We start from the raw sequence: 17785 nt of genomic DNA on the forward strand, positions 1-17785 counted from the left end.
CTAAGTGCCGTTCACGTGCCTCCAGTTCTTGCCAGCAGAAGTTTCAGGCTTCCTTTGCTCGCCTCTTTACTTTGTTTGGGAACCTTGCCCCTGTCCAGACTGCATGGTCACATTTTTGTCCAGCTGAGATCCTCAAAGCGTGATGTGCATCTGGAAGGACAGGAGGCAGGAGATGCCGACCCACGGGCTGCGTCGTGGCCGGGGGCAGCAGCTGGCAGGGCTTTCCTCGCCTTCCATCTGCGAGTCTGACCGAATCTTGGTGACTTAACACCTTTCGTCTTTCCAATATTATTACATTAATTTGCCATCGTTTCTATTTGTTTCACCATTTATTTATTTTGTGGGAGAAATAAAGGACGTTCAGCATTTTCTAGCTTACAGTGGGGCTGAAAATTGTATCACACTTTTAGTAGCTAAAGCTCTACTTTCCAATTCTACTCTTCCAATGCAAAAGTTCCTTGTTTCTTTTCCAGTAAATGCTCCTTGATTTTTTTTTTTAAGGCAGATATTTGAGAGCAGGTTCTACATTGGAGCATAGAAAAATAGGCACAAAGTCAGTTGCTGAAAGTGACATGAGACTAGAATTAAAGTCGAGTTATTTCAGCAAGAGGTTATCTACTCATCTGAACAGTTTATCAAAGGTCGCAGTTACGATGGATTCTGCACAAATAGTAGCGGTTTAACCAAAGATTAACTAAAGATCTAGCTGTGTTTCGGTTTGGACAAGGATTACCGTGGGCCCCAGGACTTGCGTTACTCAGTTCACAGAAGAACTGTCTGTGCACGGTGTTAACTGCTGTACCAACTTACCCCTATGACAGAATCCCCCTTGTGCTCTTTGTAGCATCATACCTTGATTTATTAGCGTTACAGGAGAGGTATGTTAAGAGGAGATTTTTTTTTATTCCGCCTTTTATCCGTTCTCTCACTTTCAAACTTGGCCTCGCTGTGCTCTCAGTGGTGCTTCAGACATTGTTAATGCTAAAATTCATGCTGTTCTGTTTTGTAGGATCATGGATTTTCCAGGACACTTTGAGCAAATCTTTCAGCAGCTAAACTACCAGCGGCTTCACGGCCAGCTTTGTGACTGTGTCATCGTGGTGGGAAACAGGCATTTCAAGGCCCACCGCTCTGTTCTGGCAGCATGCAGCACACATTTCCGAGCGCTCTTCACTGTTGCGGAGGGAGACCAAACCATGAACATGATCCAGCTGGACAGTGAGGTGGTGACAGCAGAGGCTTTTGCAGCCCTGATTGACATGATGTACACCTCCACGTTGATGCTCGGGGAGAGCAATGTTATGGATGTCTTGCTGGCTGCTTCCCACTTGCACTTGAACTCGGTTGTTAAAGCGTGTAAGCACTACCTCACCACCAGGACGCTGCCCATGTCCCCCCCCAGCGAGAGGGCGCAGGAGCAGAGCGCGCGCATGCAGAGGTCCTTCATGCTGCAGCAGCTGGGGCTGAGCATCGTGAGCTCGGCGCTCAACTCCGCGCAGGGCAGCGAGGAGCAGCCGGGCGCCCTGAGCTCCTCCGTGAGAGGCAGCGTGGAGCAGCGCTCCGCCTTCCCCATGCGGCGCCTGCACAAGCGCAAGCAGCCTCCCGAGGATCGGGCCCGGCAGCGGATCCGCGCTGCCATGGACGAGGCCGCCTCCGACGCGGCTCCCGAGAGCGGGCAGTCCACGGCTCATTCCCGGGAAGACTTCTTTTCGCCGGATTCCCTGAAGATGGTGGACAGTGCTAAGACTGATGCTGTTGCTGATAATCAGGAGGACAACACTGTGATGTTTGACCAGTCTTTCAGCACTCAGGAAGATGCTCAAATGCCCAGCCAGTCTGACAACAGCGGAGGAAACATTTCACAGATGTCCATGGCATCGCAGGCGACGCAGGTGGAAACCAGCTTTGACCAAGACGCTGCTTCTGAGAAGAACAACTTCCCGTGTGAGAATTCCGAGGTCAGTCTGAATGAGAAGGAGCATATGAGGGTGGTGGTTAAATCTGAGCCCCTGAGTTCCCCGGAGCCTCAAGACGAGGTGAGCGATGTCACTTCCCAAGCGGAAGGCAGTGAGTCTGTGGAAGTGGAAGGAGTTGTGAGTGCAGAGAAGATAGAACTGAGTCCAGAAAGCAGCGACCGCAGCTTTTCTGATCCTCAATCCAGTACTGATAGGGTGGGAGACATCCATATTATGGAAGTATCAAATAACCTGGAACACAAGTCCACCTTCAGTATCTCCAATTTTCTAAATAAGAGCAGAGGTGGCAGCTTTGGCGCCGCACAGAGTAACGATGACAACATTCCAAACACAACGAGCGACTGCAGGATGGACGGCGATGGCTCCTACCTGATGAGCCCGGAGTCCGGGCCTGCAGGTGGCCATTCCTCCGCCACGGTCTCTCACGTAGAGAATCCGTTCGGTGAGTCCGTGGACTCGCACTTTGTGAGGCCGATGCAGGAGGTAATGGGCCTTCCCTGCGTGCAGACCTCTGCATACCGGGCTGCAGAGCAGTTTGGCATGGATTTCCCGCGGTCAGGTCTGGGCCTGCATTCCATATCCCGGGCCATGATGGGCTCCGTAAGAGGGGGAGCCGGTGGCTTTCCCAGCTACCGCCGCATAGCCCCCAAAATGCCTGTCGTGACCTCTGTGCGGAGCTCCCAGCTGCAGGATAACGCGTCCAATTCCCAGCTCTTAATGAACGGGGCCACTTCCTTTGAAAACGGGCATCCTTCTCAAGCGGGCCCGCCGCAGCTGACCAGGGCGTCTGCCGATGTCCTTTCGAAATGCAAGAAGGCCTTATCGGAGCACAACGTTCTGGTGGTCGAGGGCGCTCGCAAGTACGCCTGCAAGATCTGCTGCAAGACGTTTCTGACGCTGACAGACTGCAAGAAGCACATCCGCGTGCACACGGGAGAGAAGCCCTACGCCTGCCTCAAGTGCGGCAAGCGGTTCAGCCAGTCCAGCCACCTGTACAAACACTCCAAAACAACCTGCCTCCGGTGGCAGAGCAGCAACCTGCCCAGCACTTTGCTTTAATCCTTCCCGCGCCGGTGCAAACTCCTCGGTCGCTGAAGTATTTTGGGGGCGTTAACACTGTTCTGCTCAAGGCTGCGGGTTCGGAGGCGGCCCTGGCAGCTCGGCGAACGTTTCACCGTGGTTGTGCCGCGCGTGCACACGAGAGGTTTTACACATTGGGGATAATACCATACCTACCTCACAAGGGATGTTGTGAGGCGTAGACAGCGGTTAGTGAAGTGCTTTGAGATGCTCAGAAAGTGGCACTGTTTCCCTGTTAAGCATTAGTAATAGTAGCAGTAGCATTATTAGAGTATTATGTACACGTAGGCCTTGGGTTCACAGGGATATGATCCCTGAGACTGCATAGTTCCTTTGCAGGGCAGAGGGGTAGGGGTTGAGTGAGGATGTAGTTGTCTCCTAATTATGTTTAAGTAGTACATTTCAAAAAGAACGAGAAATTTTAAGTGCAAATTTCCTCTTTTTTAAGGTATTTTGTAAGAGTGAAAGCGTTTAAATAATGACTTGTAAAATAAGTTAATTGTATATGAAAAATTGCAAATTGCATATCTTTAAAAGAAAAAGAACTTTGGGTGCACCTGACCGCCATAAAATACTTTAAAATGTGTTAATTATAAAAATAGGTGTAGAATTCTGAATGTATGTTTGGCTGTTTTGTAGTAAAGGACACTATGTAATGAAGGTGCTTAAATTTAATCCAAGACAATAACTTTTGGTCTGCTAGATGTATGTATACTTTGAACACAGCAAGATTTGGCTGTTTTGCCTCCCCCCCTTTTTTTTTCTTCTGTAAAATCTTGTATTAAGTGATAAGTGAAGTACTGTTTCTTGTTTGTGCTATTTTAGCAGTATTTTAACCAACTTGTATTTCATGTTTTAAAAACTCATGTACACAGTCTGAGAAGAGCTTGTCCTTGCTTGCTTTGTTAGTCTGAATGAGAGATATAATGTGATGGCTTTTTCTACTGTTTAAGGTAGTCTCTTGCTGTTTCCAGATGCAGATGGTCAACCCGATCCACGTCTGTTGTGTCAGCAAACCACCCCTTACTGATACTCGTCTATTCAGGCTTTAATTTCCTTCCATGATTCCTTTCCAAGTACGGATGTTTTCTCAGATCAGTACAGTAAGGAATGGTCCTCACTTGTCATATTTATTTATGCCACTGTATAATGTAGTTATCAAAGCCAGGCCTTCAGTCTGAAGTAGTGTCATAGTAGTATTTTTTCCACATAACTTAAAGAAGCATAAATTTATTTTTTGAAAAATAGCACTGTACACCTTGTAAAACATTTTTTGATCTTTCTCTTCAAGTCTGCTTAAATCTTCTTTTTAGTTTCTTGTTCTGTGATACCATTGTACCTAATACTGTTTGCAGTCTTTCTTTTCTTTTCCCTTCCTTTCCTCCTTCCTCCTTTCCTGTTCTTGTTAAAGGTGCACATGAACTTCTAACTTTTGGCATTATTAGGTTTCTAAATAATATTTGGGAGCACTTCTGCTGATTAGTATTGCCTAATTACTATATAATAGATGGTCAGGATTTCAGCATGTCTGTTCTGCTCATGAAAGACTGATGTTCAGTATTTCCTATGTGTGTGTCACACAGCAGATGCCTGTCTAGAAACTCTCTCCTCTTTGTGCAGCAGATATATCCTGTGCGGCGACGTTCAGCAGGTTTGGGGACCTGAGCGCTATTTGATAGTTAGCCGTGTTAAACACCCTGGGTTTACATTTGCATAAACTGAAAATAAAATCATAATCCATGGTCCAGTAAGTAATTTAGCAGGGCAACCTATCAAAATTATTGAAGCACAGAAAACATTCATCGTTGAACCAAAGGATGCATGGAGCTCCTTCTGCATTTCCTTTATACGAAACCGTAAGTGGTTAATAAAGAAAAACGTCTTATCTCTAGTTACACAGAATGGTTAAGGTTGGAAGGGACCTCTAGAGATGATCTAGTCCAGCCCCCTGCTCCAGCATCTCTCCATTTCAAAGAATGCCTAGTGTCTGTCAGTGCCTCGTGCAGCACGCCATGGGTCGTGGGATTATAGCCAATGGCCTGATTAATGTTGACGTGAAGTCACAGACTCTGTCTAATGGCCACGTGCTTTGGTTCTTGAGAATGATGAGCATTACATCAATGAACCACAGCTATAAAAGAGATGAGAAAATGACAGATTTTGTTTGAAATCACTTTGATATCTGGGTATTTAACAGCACTGGGCTATACTCAGTGATCTTAATGAACCCTCAATAAAGTACAGTATTTCATATGCTAATATTTACTGTGATGCCTTATTAGTAAGATCGTGTGTTTTATTTTTTGACATCTTGCCTTTGTAGTGTTTTCTTTTTAAGATTTTTTTTTTCCATTTTGTACCTGTTTTCTATAGTGCATCTGAAATCCCATCCTACATAGGAATAAAGCAGATATGTGAATAAGGAGACTAAAATAATTAACATGAGCATATGAATTAAATGTATATTTAACTACTTTTGGATCTCTTTTTATAATAAAATTTTAATGGCATTGGGAAATGGCAACTTGGAAGAGAGGACTGCTGTCTTTTTCTTTAAGTAAAAAATTAAACTTGGAGGTGATCTTCAGAAGTAAAAAATTGTAATTTTTCTTTTTGATTGGTATCTGGCTCTGAATGGTCATCCTGAAAAGCCAGGTGTTCTGTGTGTGGCATTTTGCTCTCCTAGTCTTCCAGTATGAAGCAATATCTTTGAATGGCGTCTCCACCCCAGCCATCCTGTACTGTAAAACGGGAAGCTTTTCATCCCCACACCTGGTAATTTCAAAAACCTTATGACTTCTTCATATGAAACTTAAGTTTCTGGATGCTACAGTGAGATCTCGTGTGAAGGTGCTAGTGTGAAACACATCTGAAAATAAACGCTACGTTTTGTGCTGATGGTCTGGTTGGATTTCCTTGCTCTTGTGCGCGGGGTGGCAGGGAGCAGGCGGCGCTGCGGCTCTCCCGCGGCGTCTCCCCGGGCGGGCGGCGCGTGCGGCGCTGCTCGTGCAGGGCTCCCTGGCTGGCAGTGCTGCGGCGGCGGCCGCCGGGGCACGCGCGGTGCCCCCGCGCCCGGCGGTGGGTGCTCTGTAACCCACAAGGGCCCCGGACCCCAGCAGCGTTTCGCGAGCCACGGCAGTGAGTTGGGCCGCGTTTCTGCGCTTCTCCGTGGTGCTTTTGGTGCAGTCCCACGAGCCCTGCCTGTTTCTGCTGAGGTCTCTTGTGGCCACTTGCTTAATGAGCTACGTTAACAGGGCCAGTCATTCTTTAATTGTGATGTTGCTCTTAATTTTTCTCAAAAAATACGTGAAGGATAAAATCTGAGGATGTAGTCGCAGTGGAGCTTACTGTAAAAGGGAAAATTCCTGCAGTAACTTGTCAGAAGCTGTTCATCAGTCCCCAGTTACGGGATGCATGCATAGCTAACGACTTGGGTTTGCGTTTGTAGCTCATCAGTTCCAAAATCCTGCTGCTCTTGATGGGGGAAAAAAAAAAAAAAAAAAAAAAAACCAGCATCTTGGAAAGGAGGTGGCAAAGTTGCTGAAAAGTTGTGCAGAAATGAGCGAGCTGACCCCGCACCCAGAGCACCCGCGGCCTCGTTCTGTGCGCGCGCCAAGAGCTGCAGCTCTGACTAGTTGCGCTCTGACTTGCAATAAAAGCTTCGGGCTTCTTTAAGTACAGAGGGAGAGAGAAGGTCAACGTTTCTCTACCATTTCCATTATTAAAAGTATTTGTACAAAGCAGAACCTTAGTAACGGCATAAAGTCTCCCATGTGGCAGAGCAAGATGATCAAGACCTGCAAAATTCTTAAATTTCATGACCATTCTTAAGTTTCATAACATGATTCCTTAAATGCGCTTCAGCCACCCAGTCCTATTTACAAGCTCTTACTTGTCAACATCTGTTACAGTAATTTCACCATCATCAAAATCATTTGTGTCAAACCCAAGCTCTCAAAAATGTGCTGTGCAGCCCAGCAAACTAACATAAGGGATTTTTATTCATTTAATAAAGTTTTCAGCAGCAAGGTAATTCTCACTTTTCTTGCACCAATCTGAAAATTTCCATCCACTTCTTTCTATTTTACATTACTGCATCTACTGGCCTGTTCTTGGTCAGCAGAGGTCTCAGAAACTTCCCAAATATTTGCAAAGGTATGTGAATTAAAATCTATTGATAAACATGTCTCTGAGTATATTTAAAAGTATATTTAAAAGTATATAAAGTATCTTTATTTGACTAGCCACTAACAGTAAGTAACTAGGAACACCCTTCCGATAGGTTTTATGTTTTATTGTTATCAGAGTGTGGTTCATTTAACCACTGCAGAAATTCAAAATTCATAATTCAGAAGAATACTTGCCTAGGTCTAGGAAATAAAGAACATTCTAGATGAACCTGAGGAAAATAAAAAAACAGGACTTTCCCCCCCATATTTTTAAGTTCCCTCTCCACATGATGCTTACCATGCTGCCAGCGACTTTTCCTGCCCTCTCATCTTACCCTCAATAAATGCTTTGGATTATTAGGCATCACCCTGTAGGGTTTTGTATGGAATTGGAGTTGGAGATAACACTACAGCTTATTGGGCGCTACCTGCGGTGCTTGGTATGCGCCTGTGGAACGGATGTCCTGGTGTCGGGCAGGAGGCTCACGCCCTCCACATAAGTAAATACCCCAGGGGGCAAGCAGGGACATCCTCGTCACCTCTAGTCTGGTGAGTGTAGGAGCTAGGAGAATATAATGCACTGGGGACTGTATATAGTCTGGGGGACAGAGTGAGGACAATATATAATACTATATAATATTATATATAATATATATATTATATATAAATATATACAAATAGCAATATATATTTTATATAATATATATTATATATTTTTATATAATATATGTTTTATATAATACATATTATATATATTATATAATATAGCCCTGGGGACAATATATAATATCATATATTTATGAAAGGAGCAAGATTGACCTATGCCTGAGGAGGATTTCCACCGCTGGAGCTGGGCTAGTGGCACCACACTGCTCTTACCCAGTGCACCGATGGTAACAAACTGAAATTGTCTGGGCTGCTCTGCTGTCTAGCAGGACAGTAACTAGGAAAAGAATTTTAACTGAAATGTTTTAATGGGTGTTTTATTATCTCCTTTTGCGTATGTGTTTGCAAATTGGAAATACAAATTCAAAATTTACAGGTGTGACCTGAAACAGCTGTAACGGTGTTATTGCAGGAGGTGTAGGCACAAAAAAATCTTTGGGAAGACTGAAGAAAGCCTGGAGGTCTGTTGTTTTTTAACTTGGCAGTGGTAGTTTAACATATCTCACTGTTGACTTCAGAATGCAGGATTCTTATGTGTCTTACCACAAGTGGACTAACTACATTCTCTTTTATTCTAAAAATGTTAGCTGCTTTCTTCTCCTTTGCTATTTTGTGAATGCCAGATGCATAGGTGCATGGAAAAAACGTGTCAGTGTGAAGCAGTAATAGAAGCAGCCCAGTCACAAGCTTGCAGCTGCATATTGTGTGGGAAACTACTATAAAACTGGCATGCTGAGCCCACAAGCCCTGCGTGAGTGCACCTCCAGGAAGAAGGCTAATTCTGTGCAATGGAAGCTGCACAAAGGTACAGCATCCCAAAACTTGGTCTGGAGTTTGGACTTTTGGTTTATTCTGAAAAAAAGGCAAAAGAGAGACTGGATCAGCCCAATGCTATGTAGGCTGCTTCTCATCCACACGACCTAAGCCTCAAAAAGTAATAGCCCCAAACTCTGGAAGAAAGAAATCAGTATGGGACAAAAGTTCCTTTGTGCAAAACTACATAAAATACAACAGAACATGCGTTTTTTTCATGGTTCACCTATAAAATGTATAAACATTTTATTGTTAGATAGCTCTTCCTTATTTCTTCCTTTATTAAAAACAATTCATTTTTTTTCATGCCATCATTTAAGGCAAGATTTATTGTATTCCCATTCCCTAGAATCCCTAGCTTCAAAACACAGTAGGACCCAAAAGGCTTATTTTAGCTTGTATCTGGCTGTACTTTTGCAACCAATACTGACAACAAGACTAAACCACCCAATTTCCTAGGATGTGCAAGAGAGCTGGGACCTTCTCAGTTCTTCGTTTGTGCTAGAACACGGCACTGTAAGCTGAAAAAAAAATGAGAAAAAAAATGGAAAAAAGGGACTGGTGGGAATTCAGGTCAGATACCTGAACTTTGTGCTGAGACCTGAAGATCAAGACTTATAAAGTGGAAGCTGCATCAGCAACTCGCTTCTCGTGATCCAACATATGCTGGCTAGCAAAATAGCTAGAGTCCTTACATTTTACGAGTTTTCTGAGGCGGGTCAAAGATCCACCTGCTTCCGACCACAGCTGCGACACGACCACAGAACCAGCAAAACCTCCAACAAGAGGACTCCTATTTTTTCCTACTCCAACAGCCTCTGATCCAAAATGCACCCAAAGCCAACCAGTTCCCAAATTAAATGAATTAATGTTTACTTAATATTTCTCTTTAATAAGCACTCTCCTTTTTTTTTCACTCCAGTTATCTTTAATACGTGTTAGTTGCAGCAGGAAACAGGGACAGAGGGATGTGTGAAGCTTCTCCAGTGTCATGGATAATGTCAAAACCTGCTCTGTGACCTTGCGGAGGCAGCCATGCTTCAAAGAAGCAGCTCACTTGGCATGGGTTCCCCTCTCAGACCCGCCAGGAGGTTGTTAGCTGCCAGCACGGACATGGTGTTCCTCGTGGTGTAGGTGGCACTCCCAATGTGCGGCAGAATCACTGCAGAGAACAGCAAAGGTTACCTCAACCTGCCTCTTGTGGTCGCGGACACTCCTCCCTCATCCCAAACCTCCCACGGATCTTCCTAAAGGCATCAGCAAATAAGAACCTGCAGCAGCCACAAACTGATATGAAACAGCAAAATGTGAAGCAAAACATATTAGCTGCCTACACTGAATAAATGCTTAACTATGCTATTTTTGAAGTCCTCCAGCCTGAAGGCAGTCAGTTAGGTGTGGGTCTTACTTCCTGCATTCAGGCATTTTACTTACCTTATTGCATGAAAAGAGCTAGTGATCTTGCATGTAAAAAGGCTATCCCTTCTACAGTCAAACATAGCACCAAAATTTCCATGGTGTGATCTGTTTCCCACACAACCTGGGGATTTGCCTGCACTCCGGTCTGATTTTGTTCTACAAAAGCTGAACAGCCTCTAAGTGCAGATCCCCAAACAGCCTGCAACCTGCTGGCTTGGAGGGTAAAACGTCTCCTGTGAGGACTTGGCTGCACAGTTCATTTCTTCCACAAAGAAGGATCATGCTTGGGCTCTCTGCATGCTGCAAAAGCAATGTTCACACTCTACTTCTCTATCTATCCAGTGTTCTTCCAGCTGATGAAACTTTTCTGACAGTTTTCCCTGAAATCTACAAAAAATTTCAGAATCAAAGTCTCACTTCTGTGAAAATAAACACCCTGAATGTATGCTTTTTTTTTTTCTCCTTGTTTTTTTTTTTCCAAAGCTCTGCATTTTCTGAGACCCTGTCCAGATTATTTCTGGACAGCCTCAGCTTTTACCATTCCGTCAAACTACAGAATCTAGATACAACATGCTAAAAACAAGTATTTAACAGAAAGATTATCAAAGTATTACAACGTATATAACCTGAATTTCAGTAATGGATATCCAGCGATGGACAGTCCCAAATTTTTAGTCTGAATTCCCTGCAGTTTCCTCATGGAACGGATATTTCCTTCTTCTGAAACATGTTTCCTTGACAGGGGACTTCCTCTTGCCACATGGGCTGGTACTCTGCCCGTGCCAATGAAGATGCACCCGAGACATTAAGAGGCAGCTTGACTAGCTCAGGTGTGCAACAGGAACCTGCTCTGGGCCCAGCCACAGGCCTCAGCTCTGGAGCACACCACATTACCAACAGGGAGTCGAGGCATTCGGATATGGGAAAGCACGCGGGCATTTTAAAAGGCAGTGAAGCTGTGAACAATCACAGACAGCTACTCTTTACGTAGAAGTGAGTGTTTGCTCTGCATTGCATTTCTATCTGTTTTCTGCCTCTAGGGATAGAAGTAAGCATCCCAACCTTGTTATGCCTAAGTCCGTCTTTGCACTAATTTGATGTGTGTTTCCTTTTCCGAGGAGCAGAGGAGGTGCTGTTGACCCCAGCTTGCATGTGAAGGGCTGAGCTCCTCTCTGAAGGGCACACAGCAGAAGCCAATGACTACACCTTGAACAGGCTTATGCATCCCAGGCCCGTGGTTGTGTCTGCAGGGATTGCCATTGCCCTGGGGAGCTGCAAGATTATGGAGAGCACGCACCAGCACAACCCACTGGTGGCAATAACATGAATATGCACAGATACCAGGAAAATGCTGGGGACAACTGGCATCCTCGGTGTCACTGCTCTAGAACATCACCTTTTTCAGCATGGGATCTAATTCTTGGGAGAGCACTAGAGAATCATCAGCAATCACCTACTGCCTCTGCTCCCACCTCCATTTCAACAGTCTGAGAAAGCTAGAGCAGAGGGGCTCCCCTCCCAGCCACCCCTCCTGATCTGCCCTAACCTCCTCCAGAGCAGACACAGCAGTCATTGTAGCACTGGCACATTCCCACACAACTGATGCCTGTTGCACACCGACAAATGACACTATCTCAGCTGGCTGTTCCTACTCAGTCCAAGCGCATATTGCCTTGGACATCACCATCCAAGGCTGCCCATTAGCCCTCAGTGCTCTCCTGGGGAGGCTACTGGACCAACTGCAAAGAAACATCTGCCCACCCCACAGCCCAAATACTTAAATCTTCAGCTCAAGGCTCTCTAATTCACTGACACCTGCACTGCAAGTCACAGAATCCTAGAATGACTGAGGTTGGAAGGGACCTCTGGAGATCATCTAGTCCAACCCTCCTGCTCCAACAGGGACACCCAGAGCACGGGGCACCCAGTCGCATCCAGGAGGGTTTGGGAGATCCCCAGAGAAGGAGACTGCACAGCCTCCCTGGGCAGCCTGTTCCAGGGCTCTGGCATCCTCACAATGAAATTCTTCCTCACATGGAGATGGTACTGCCTGAGTTTCAACTTATACCCATTGCCCTTTGTCCTGTCACTGGCCACCACCAAGAAGAGTTTGGCCCCCTCCTCCCTACATTTCCCCCCTGAGGTATTTGTACATGCTGGTAAGATCCACTCTCAATCCGCCCAACATCTTGTCCAGACTCAGCAGGCCCAGCTTGCTGAGTCTTTCCTCATATGAGAGATGCTCCAGGTACTTAATCATCTTCAAGGCAAGCACTTTAGTGGACTGTACTTCTAAAGACACTCAGGGCATCTGCAACCTGGACTCAGAGTGGACAGCCTAGCTGATCAATCCTGCAAGGCCTGGACCGCTCCCAAGGCTGAGATCCTGCTCATATGGGAAATTTTGCTAGCAGAATATAAGTCCTGGAACTTATAGCAATTCCAGAGCTCTGCAGGGCATAAGCTGGGATTCTGGACTTTGAATTTACACACCTGATGGTATTGGATTCCTTTATGACTTTAACCCATTTTCTCAGAGAAGCGTTGATCAATCCATTAGGAAGATATCAAAAAAAAGGAGCCAACTCTAACTGTATTTGGAAGTGTTAAAATACCTCACAAACTTATTTGATATTAATAAGGCCTTTTAATAGTTTCCCTTGTACAAGAGCACAATAATATCCAAAAAAAAAAAAAAAAAAACCAAACATGTCAGCTCTTTCTCAGCCCTCACAGGTTCATGTGGACCAAAATTCCCTCTCAAAACCACTAAGAGGTCACTTGCCCTAAGCACAGGAACATTGCGAACACAAGTTTTCAAGAGGAGGTACAGAGGACGTCCTAGCCTTCAATACAGCAACTTACCACAGTTCTTGAGGGAGAGCAGAGGGTGATCAGTGGGCAATGGCTCCGGAGTCGTGACATCCAGGCCAGCAGCTGCAATCTGGCCATTCACTAATGCATCGTACAGGTCCTCCTGGTTTACAACAGCCCCCCTGGGGAAAACAAAGCAGACAGAGGCTCACAGCACTGCCACCCTACGGATGCACTCCCACATCAACACGAGCACAGCAGCCCAGGCAGAGGGGGCTCTTCAGCAACATCTGCACACAGGCCACAAGCATGTCCTGTTCTTCCTGTCCACGACACCGTGATGCTTTGCCGTGCTGGTTCCTCAAGAGCAGACAGCTTGTTGGCTGACTGAGCAAAATACATGTGCAGTCTGGATGCATCTGAACCTTCGATATGTACAAGCCCTAATGTTTTGTCTATTGGGGAGCACTGGATAAAGAAGGCATCCTTCCTCTACTTGAGGAGCAAGGAGCTTCCAAAGTTGTGATAACCCCCTATACAAGCCCAGTTTATCCAGGCACAGGTGAATTTCTCTTACTTTACTTTGAATCTACGATTCTGTGATTCAAGGGTGAGAAGATCAAATGCACCATAATGGCTAGAAAAGCTACTGAGCACAACCTGGGCACGCACGGGCTATCAGCGTGACACTGCCCAGGGTGACGGGGCTTACAGTACCAGTGCCAGGCAGCACAGATTCTGCACTGATGCCAGACTCAGCAAAAGGGAGATAAGAGGCTACTGCTCTGTCCACACAGCCCTGCCCCAGCAGCCTCCTTCCAGAGCAAGCTGTATGCCAGCCACCTGTACAGCAATCTCAGGGCTTTCTTGAAGATGTGCTTAGCCTCTAGTCATCCCTCCTTCCATCCCACTGGGACTAGGCACATGGCTCTGGGAAAGACAGCGAGCACGTGGCTACCTGAACAGCTTTGGCTTGGTCCCAAGAGACGTGGTGATTGGACAGAGGAGGCCACAAGCCGTCCCTGTGGCTGCAGCAGTGCCCATTTCCTATTCTCCCTGGACACCCGGGGCAAACATGTAGCACAGCTTATGCCCCACTGCAACCATAGCTCGTGTCAGGGTGCTAGGGCTGCACAACCCTTGCAGACTGTGTTACCTGCTTGTGTTGATAAACACAGCATTTTTCCTCATTCTGCTGAAGAAATCCTTGTTGCATATTCCCTGGGTTTCAGGAGTCAAGGCACATGTCACGACAACGAAGTCTGCCTCTTCAGCCAGCCTTGTGATTGGGACTGAGTAGAGAAACAAAGATCACACCTCTGCTCAGACACTTGATAGCAGTATCTCAAGAGCACTGTTTTCACATGGCTTTGTAATAGTGAATGCTGCTTTGGAAAGACTTGGGCTGACCTTTCTCCAGGGATAGGGAGAAAAGGGGAACCGCAGACCCCAATAAAAACCACACAGAGAGATGGAGCCAGGTTCCTACAGATATTCTTGTAATTTTTAAAAGTGTTTCATTTCACTTTTAAAGGAAAATCAACCCTCAAAAAAATCCCAAAAAGCTTCAGTCACCTAGCCAAAAGGAGCATTTAGTATATATTTCACATTTAGAAATACCATAGTAACAGCTCATGACTTCCCTCTACTTATTACTCCCTTTCCTCCTGAAGGCAGCTGACATCTTCCCCTTCAACTTCATTCTTCCACTCTATTACATTGATTTTGAGAATGAAATTAACGAAGAATTATAGACAGACACAGGAAAGACAATAGTCCAAATAACCATAGAGTTGTATGAGTAACATAGAAATCACCATATAGTCAAGGTCTGCTAGTTAAAACTTAAATGCATCATGTTCACCTGCTTGCAACCGGAATTTCTCCTCTTGTCAACCAGTTCCACCATACAACAACAAGGTCACCCTCAGTTATTTCTGATGCCTTCAAAACAGTTTAGCCCAGTTGTACTGATGAAACTATTGAAAGCCTCCAGCCTTCAGAAGCTTTCCACCTTCGCTCCTTGGTGACACCTTCCCAGAATCATGTAATTCCTGCTGTTTGCTGAAGCTGCCACTGAAGCTGAAGATTAACTATCTTCCCTGCTTCATTTATACTTCTTACCAAACTCAGCTTGAAACTCCGCAGCAATCTCTGTTTTCGGACGGCTGCCAGTGTACAAAAACTTCTTGACTCCAAATGGCTTTAGACGGCGGGCAACTGCCTGTCCTAGAAACAAGAGATGAGATGAGACCTTTCAGACAAGTGCAAACCTCTGCAGAGAAGCATAAAGCAGAGAAACAGAGGGGGCATTGTTTGCAAGGTCAGATTTGTTCCCTTAAAGTAAAGCAAATGGTAGAACACACCACTTGCTCAAGGATCACTGCAGCCCCTCAGACTTGGATTGCTCCTGTGAGGTTCAATTCAGGCTTCGCCATGTGTCAGGAGTAGAAATAATGGGCCTATATTCTCTGTGTCTCCTCAAGACAATGTGCAGGAATTCTCAGTCATGATAAAGCTTCAGCAAAGGGATATGAGGTCTGAAGTAACCTAGAGAGCAAACTGTAAAACAAGCAATCTGTTGACAAAGTCCACAATCGAACAGAAAACAGCGTGCTATTTTGGACTTTGCTTGGGATGTTTGCTTTAACTGAGAATTCAGAGAAAAACATCCAGCTCACAGTCAGATGCAGATGTGTGACTTTAAAATTTTGAAATCCAAGCCTGATGAGTCAAGATTACTTTCCTAAGGTGTTTCACCTAGCCTTCCTTCTGGTTCTAATGGATTTTAAAGAAGGACAAGAGGGGAAAACAATCTGGCTCCAGGTTCCAGGAATACTCTGCCATAACTGGAGACAGACAGATTTGATGCACAACATGAATTTACCTATCCTTCCCAAGCCTATGATGCCCACGGTACTGCCAGACAGACCGTAGCCACACATCCACAAGGGCTTCCACGTTGTCCAGCCACCACTAGCAGAGAGAATGAGATGGGAATACACATTAGGAGAGAGAAAAAAGGCAGAGCCCACCTGAAAGCCCAGCATTTGGACACGCCCCACCACAGGTTACAAGCACTGGAGAGTTCTCAGCCCATCTGACACTGATGAAGGGGAAATGGGGAAAGGACCAGGCTCTTGGAGATGGCTGTTCCCAGACTCCCCAGCAGAGTTCTGCTTCAATTTTGGGTAAGCAGCAGTAGCAGCCTTGGGACTGATTCCATTTAGGTACTACTAACCACAGTCCTAGGAATGGCTGCCATTCAACAAACTAGGGTCAGACCTTCCTCGTTTCCTTCATGCGGGGCTTTGGAGTATCCCAGCCGCTCACTTTCACATCCTGCAGCTGCCACACTCAAGGGCATTTAGGGGACACTTCTGCCCTTTTAACATCTATTGAATAATATACATGCTCTCGCAGAAAGGCAGGGGACTCCACGTCAGCCTGCAGGACATTCTGCTACCGTTTTGGTGGGACACCAGCTTCAGCCCCACTTCATGTGTCAAGTGCGGCATGAATTCACTTGCAATATTCAACCGTGGGGTGACCTCCCCAGCTCAGAAGCTATCCCCTTTGCCAGCACTCAGCTGCAAATACTCACTTCTTTACCTCCTCTGCAGACTCTGGCAAGCGGCGGCACGTCGCTAGGAGTAAAGCCACGGAGAGCTCGGCAGTGGCATCAGTCAGGACATCAGGCGTGTACCCTACTCGGATCCCCCTGCAAGGCAAGCAGAGCACTCAGGCCCCTGGAGATTAGCACAGATAGTGCTGCAGGTACTACCTCATATTTTCAGGAAAGATGCTGATGTTAAACCTCTCCTAGGTATTTATGCTGTCACACACGGGAGGACATTTCTTTCATTTGACGGCCCTTCCACTGGGGTTTTGTCTGACCAAGCTGCAAAGTTCTTACCATGCACATCTATCCTTGGGGCCCTGTGCTAAAGCAACCTGCAGTCTTAACTGCAGGACAAGCTCACGGTTTTCAAAGCCTTCACAGCCTTCCTCTGCCTCCTTCATCCCAGCTTGGTACTCCCTCTGCTTTTTCTCTATAACTCACAGCGAGGCAAGGACAGTGATACGAGACCAAAGCCACCATAAGGAGATGCAACACATTCAAGAAGTGGCCATCAAGGAGCAAAAGTTACCGCTTTTTGATTTCATGCAAGTCAAGGTGGTCAAACCCCACAGACATGGTGCTGATGACTTTCAGGCTGGGCCCTGCAAAACACCAAGACAAGAGGGCTCACAAAGATAATGGTTGGAGGCAACGTCTCAAAGACAAGGGGCAACCACCAGCTGAGACAGCGGGTACAAGTCCTCTGCAGAGGCCGCTCCGCTGCTCAAACGCGGGTCGTTTGGGGTTCCCCGCAACAGCTGCTGCTGAAAGATGTTTTTTGCGTGTTTGTTTTGAGCAGGTGGCTGCGCTTCGTCCATCGCAGTGCAGCGCGAGCAGCTGGCCGCCTGCTTATCCCCGTGCAGGGCTGGGAACCCACAGCACCGCTGCCGGCTCCAACCATCTCCCAGGGGCTTGGCCACTCCAAGGACGCTCCCCGCGCTGGGGACGGCCCGTGCCCGCGCTGCCACACGCACCTGCCGCCTCCAGGAGCTCCCTGTCCACGCGGTCCGAGAGCAGGCAGAGCAGGCCCTGCTTGCCGGCCACGGCCGCCAGCAGCTCCGCGCGCGGCACCGGCTCCTCCGAGTCCCACAGGCGCACGGCGCAGCTGCGGCCACACGGGCGGTCACGGCCGCGCGGCTCGGACAGTCCGGCAAGGACCCGCCACGTCCCTGCCATGTCCCCCACGTACCCGCCGTGTCCCCCCGTGTCCCGGCCATGTCCCCGCC

At 46.6% G+C, this 17785-nt stretch overlaps 2 protein-coding genes across 2 annotated transcripts in view; one reads left to right on the forward strand and one right to left on the reverse strand.

Annotated features, from left to right (window-relative positions):
* The first annotated feature begins 945 nt into the window (after positions 1–945).
* Positions 946–4165, forward strand: ZBTB5 (zinc finger and BTB domain containing 5). The gene has a single exon (XM_026038076.1). It carries the CDS (start codon positions 1014–1016, stop codon positions 3033–3035), a length of 2022 nt encoding a protein of 673 aa, XP_025893861.1. The 5' UTR covers positions 946–1013; the 3' UTR covers positions 3036–4165.
* Positions 4166–9250: 5085 nt separating this feature from the next.
* Positions 9251–17785, reverse strand: part of GRHPR (glyoxylate and hydroxypyruvate reductase) — a 9134-nt gene continuing 599 nt past the window's right edge. Inside the window, exons 2-9 of the mRNA XM_026038083.1 lie at positions 17534–17664; positions 17089–17161; positions 16542–16658; positions 15825–15913; positions 15062–15166; positions 14094–14229; positions 12989–13119; positions 9251–9866 (exon numbers count right to left, since the gene is read on the reverse strand). Of these exons, the coding sequence (XP_025893868.1) occupies positions 9745–9866; positions 12989–13119; positions 14094–14229; positions 15062–15166; positions 15825–15913; positions 16542–16658; positions 17089–17161; positions 17534–17664 (904 nt within the window). The 3' untranslated portion in view covers positions 9251–9744. The remainder of the gene's footprint in view (positions 9867–12988; positions 13120–14093; positions 14230–15061; positions 15167–15824; positions 15914–16541; positions 16659–17088; positions 17162–17533; positions 17665–17785) is intronic.

The sequence above is a fragment of the Nothoprocta perdicaria genome, unplaced genomic scaffold (assembly GCF_003342845.1).
Source record: "Nothoprocta perdicaria isolate Ctin4 unplaced genomic scaffold, notPer1 scaffold_200, whole genome shotgun sequence".
Lineage (NCBI taxonomy): Eukaryota > Metazoa > Chordata > Aves > Tinamiformes > Tinamidae > Nothoprocta > Nothoprocta perdicaria.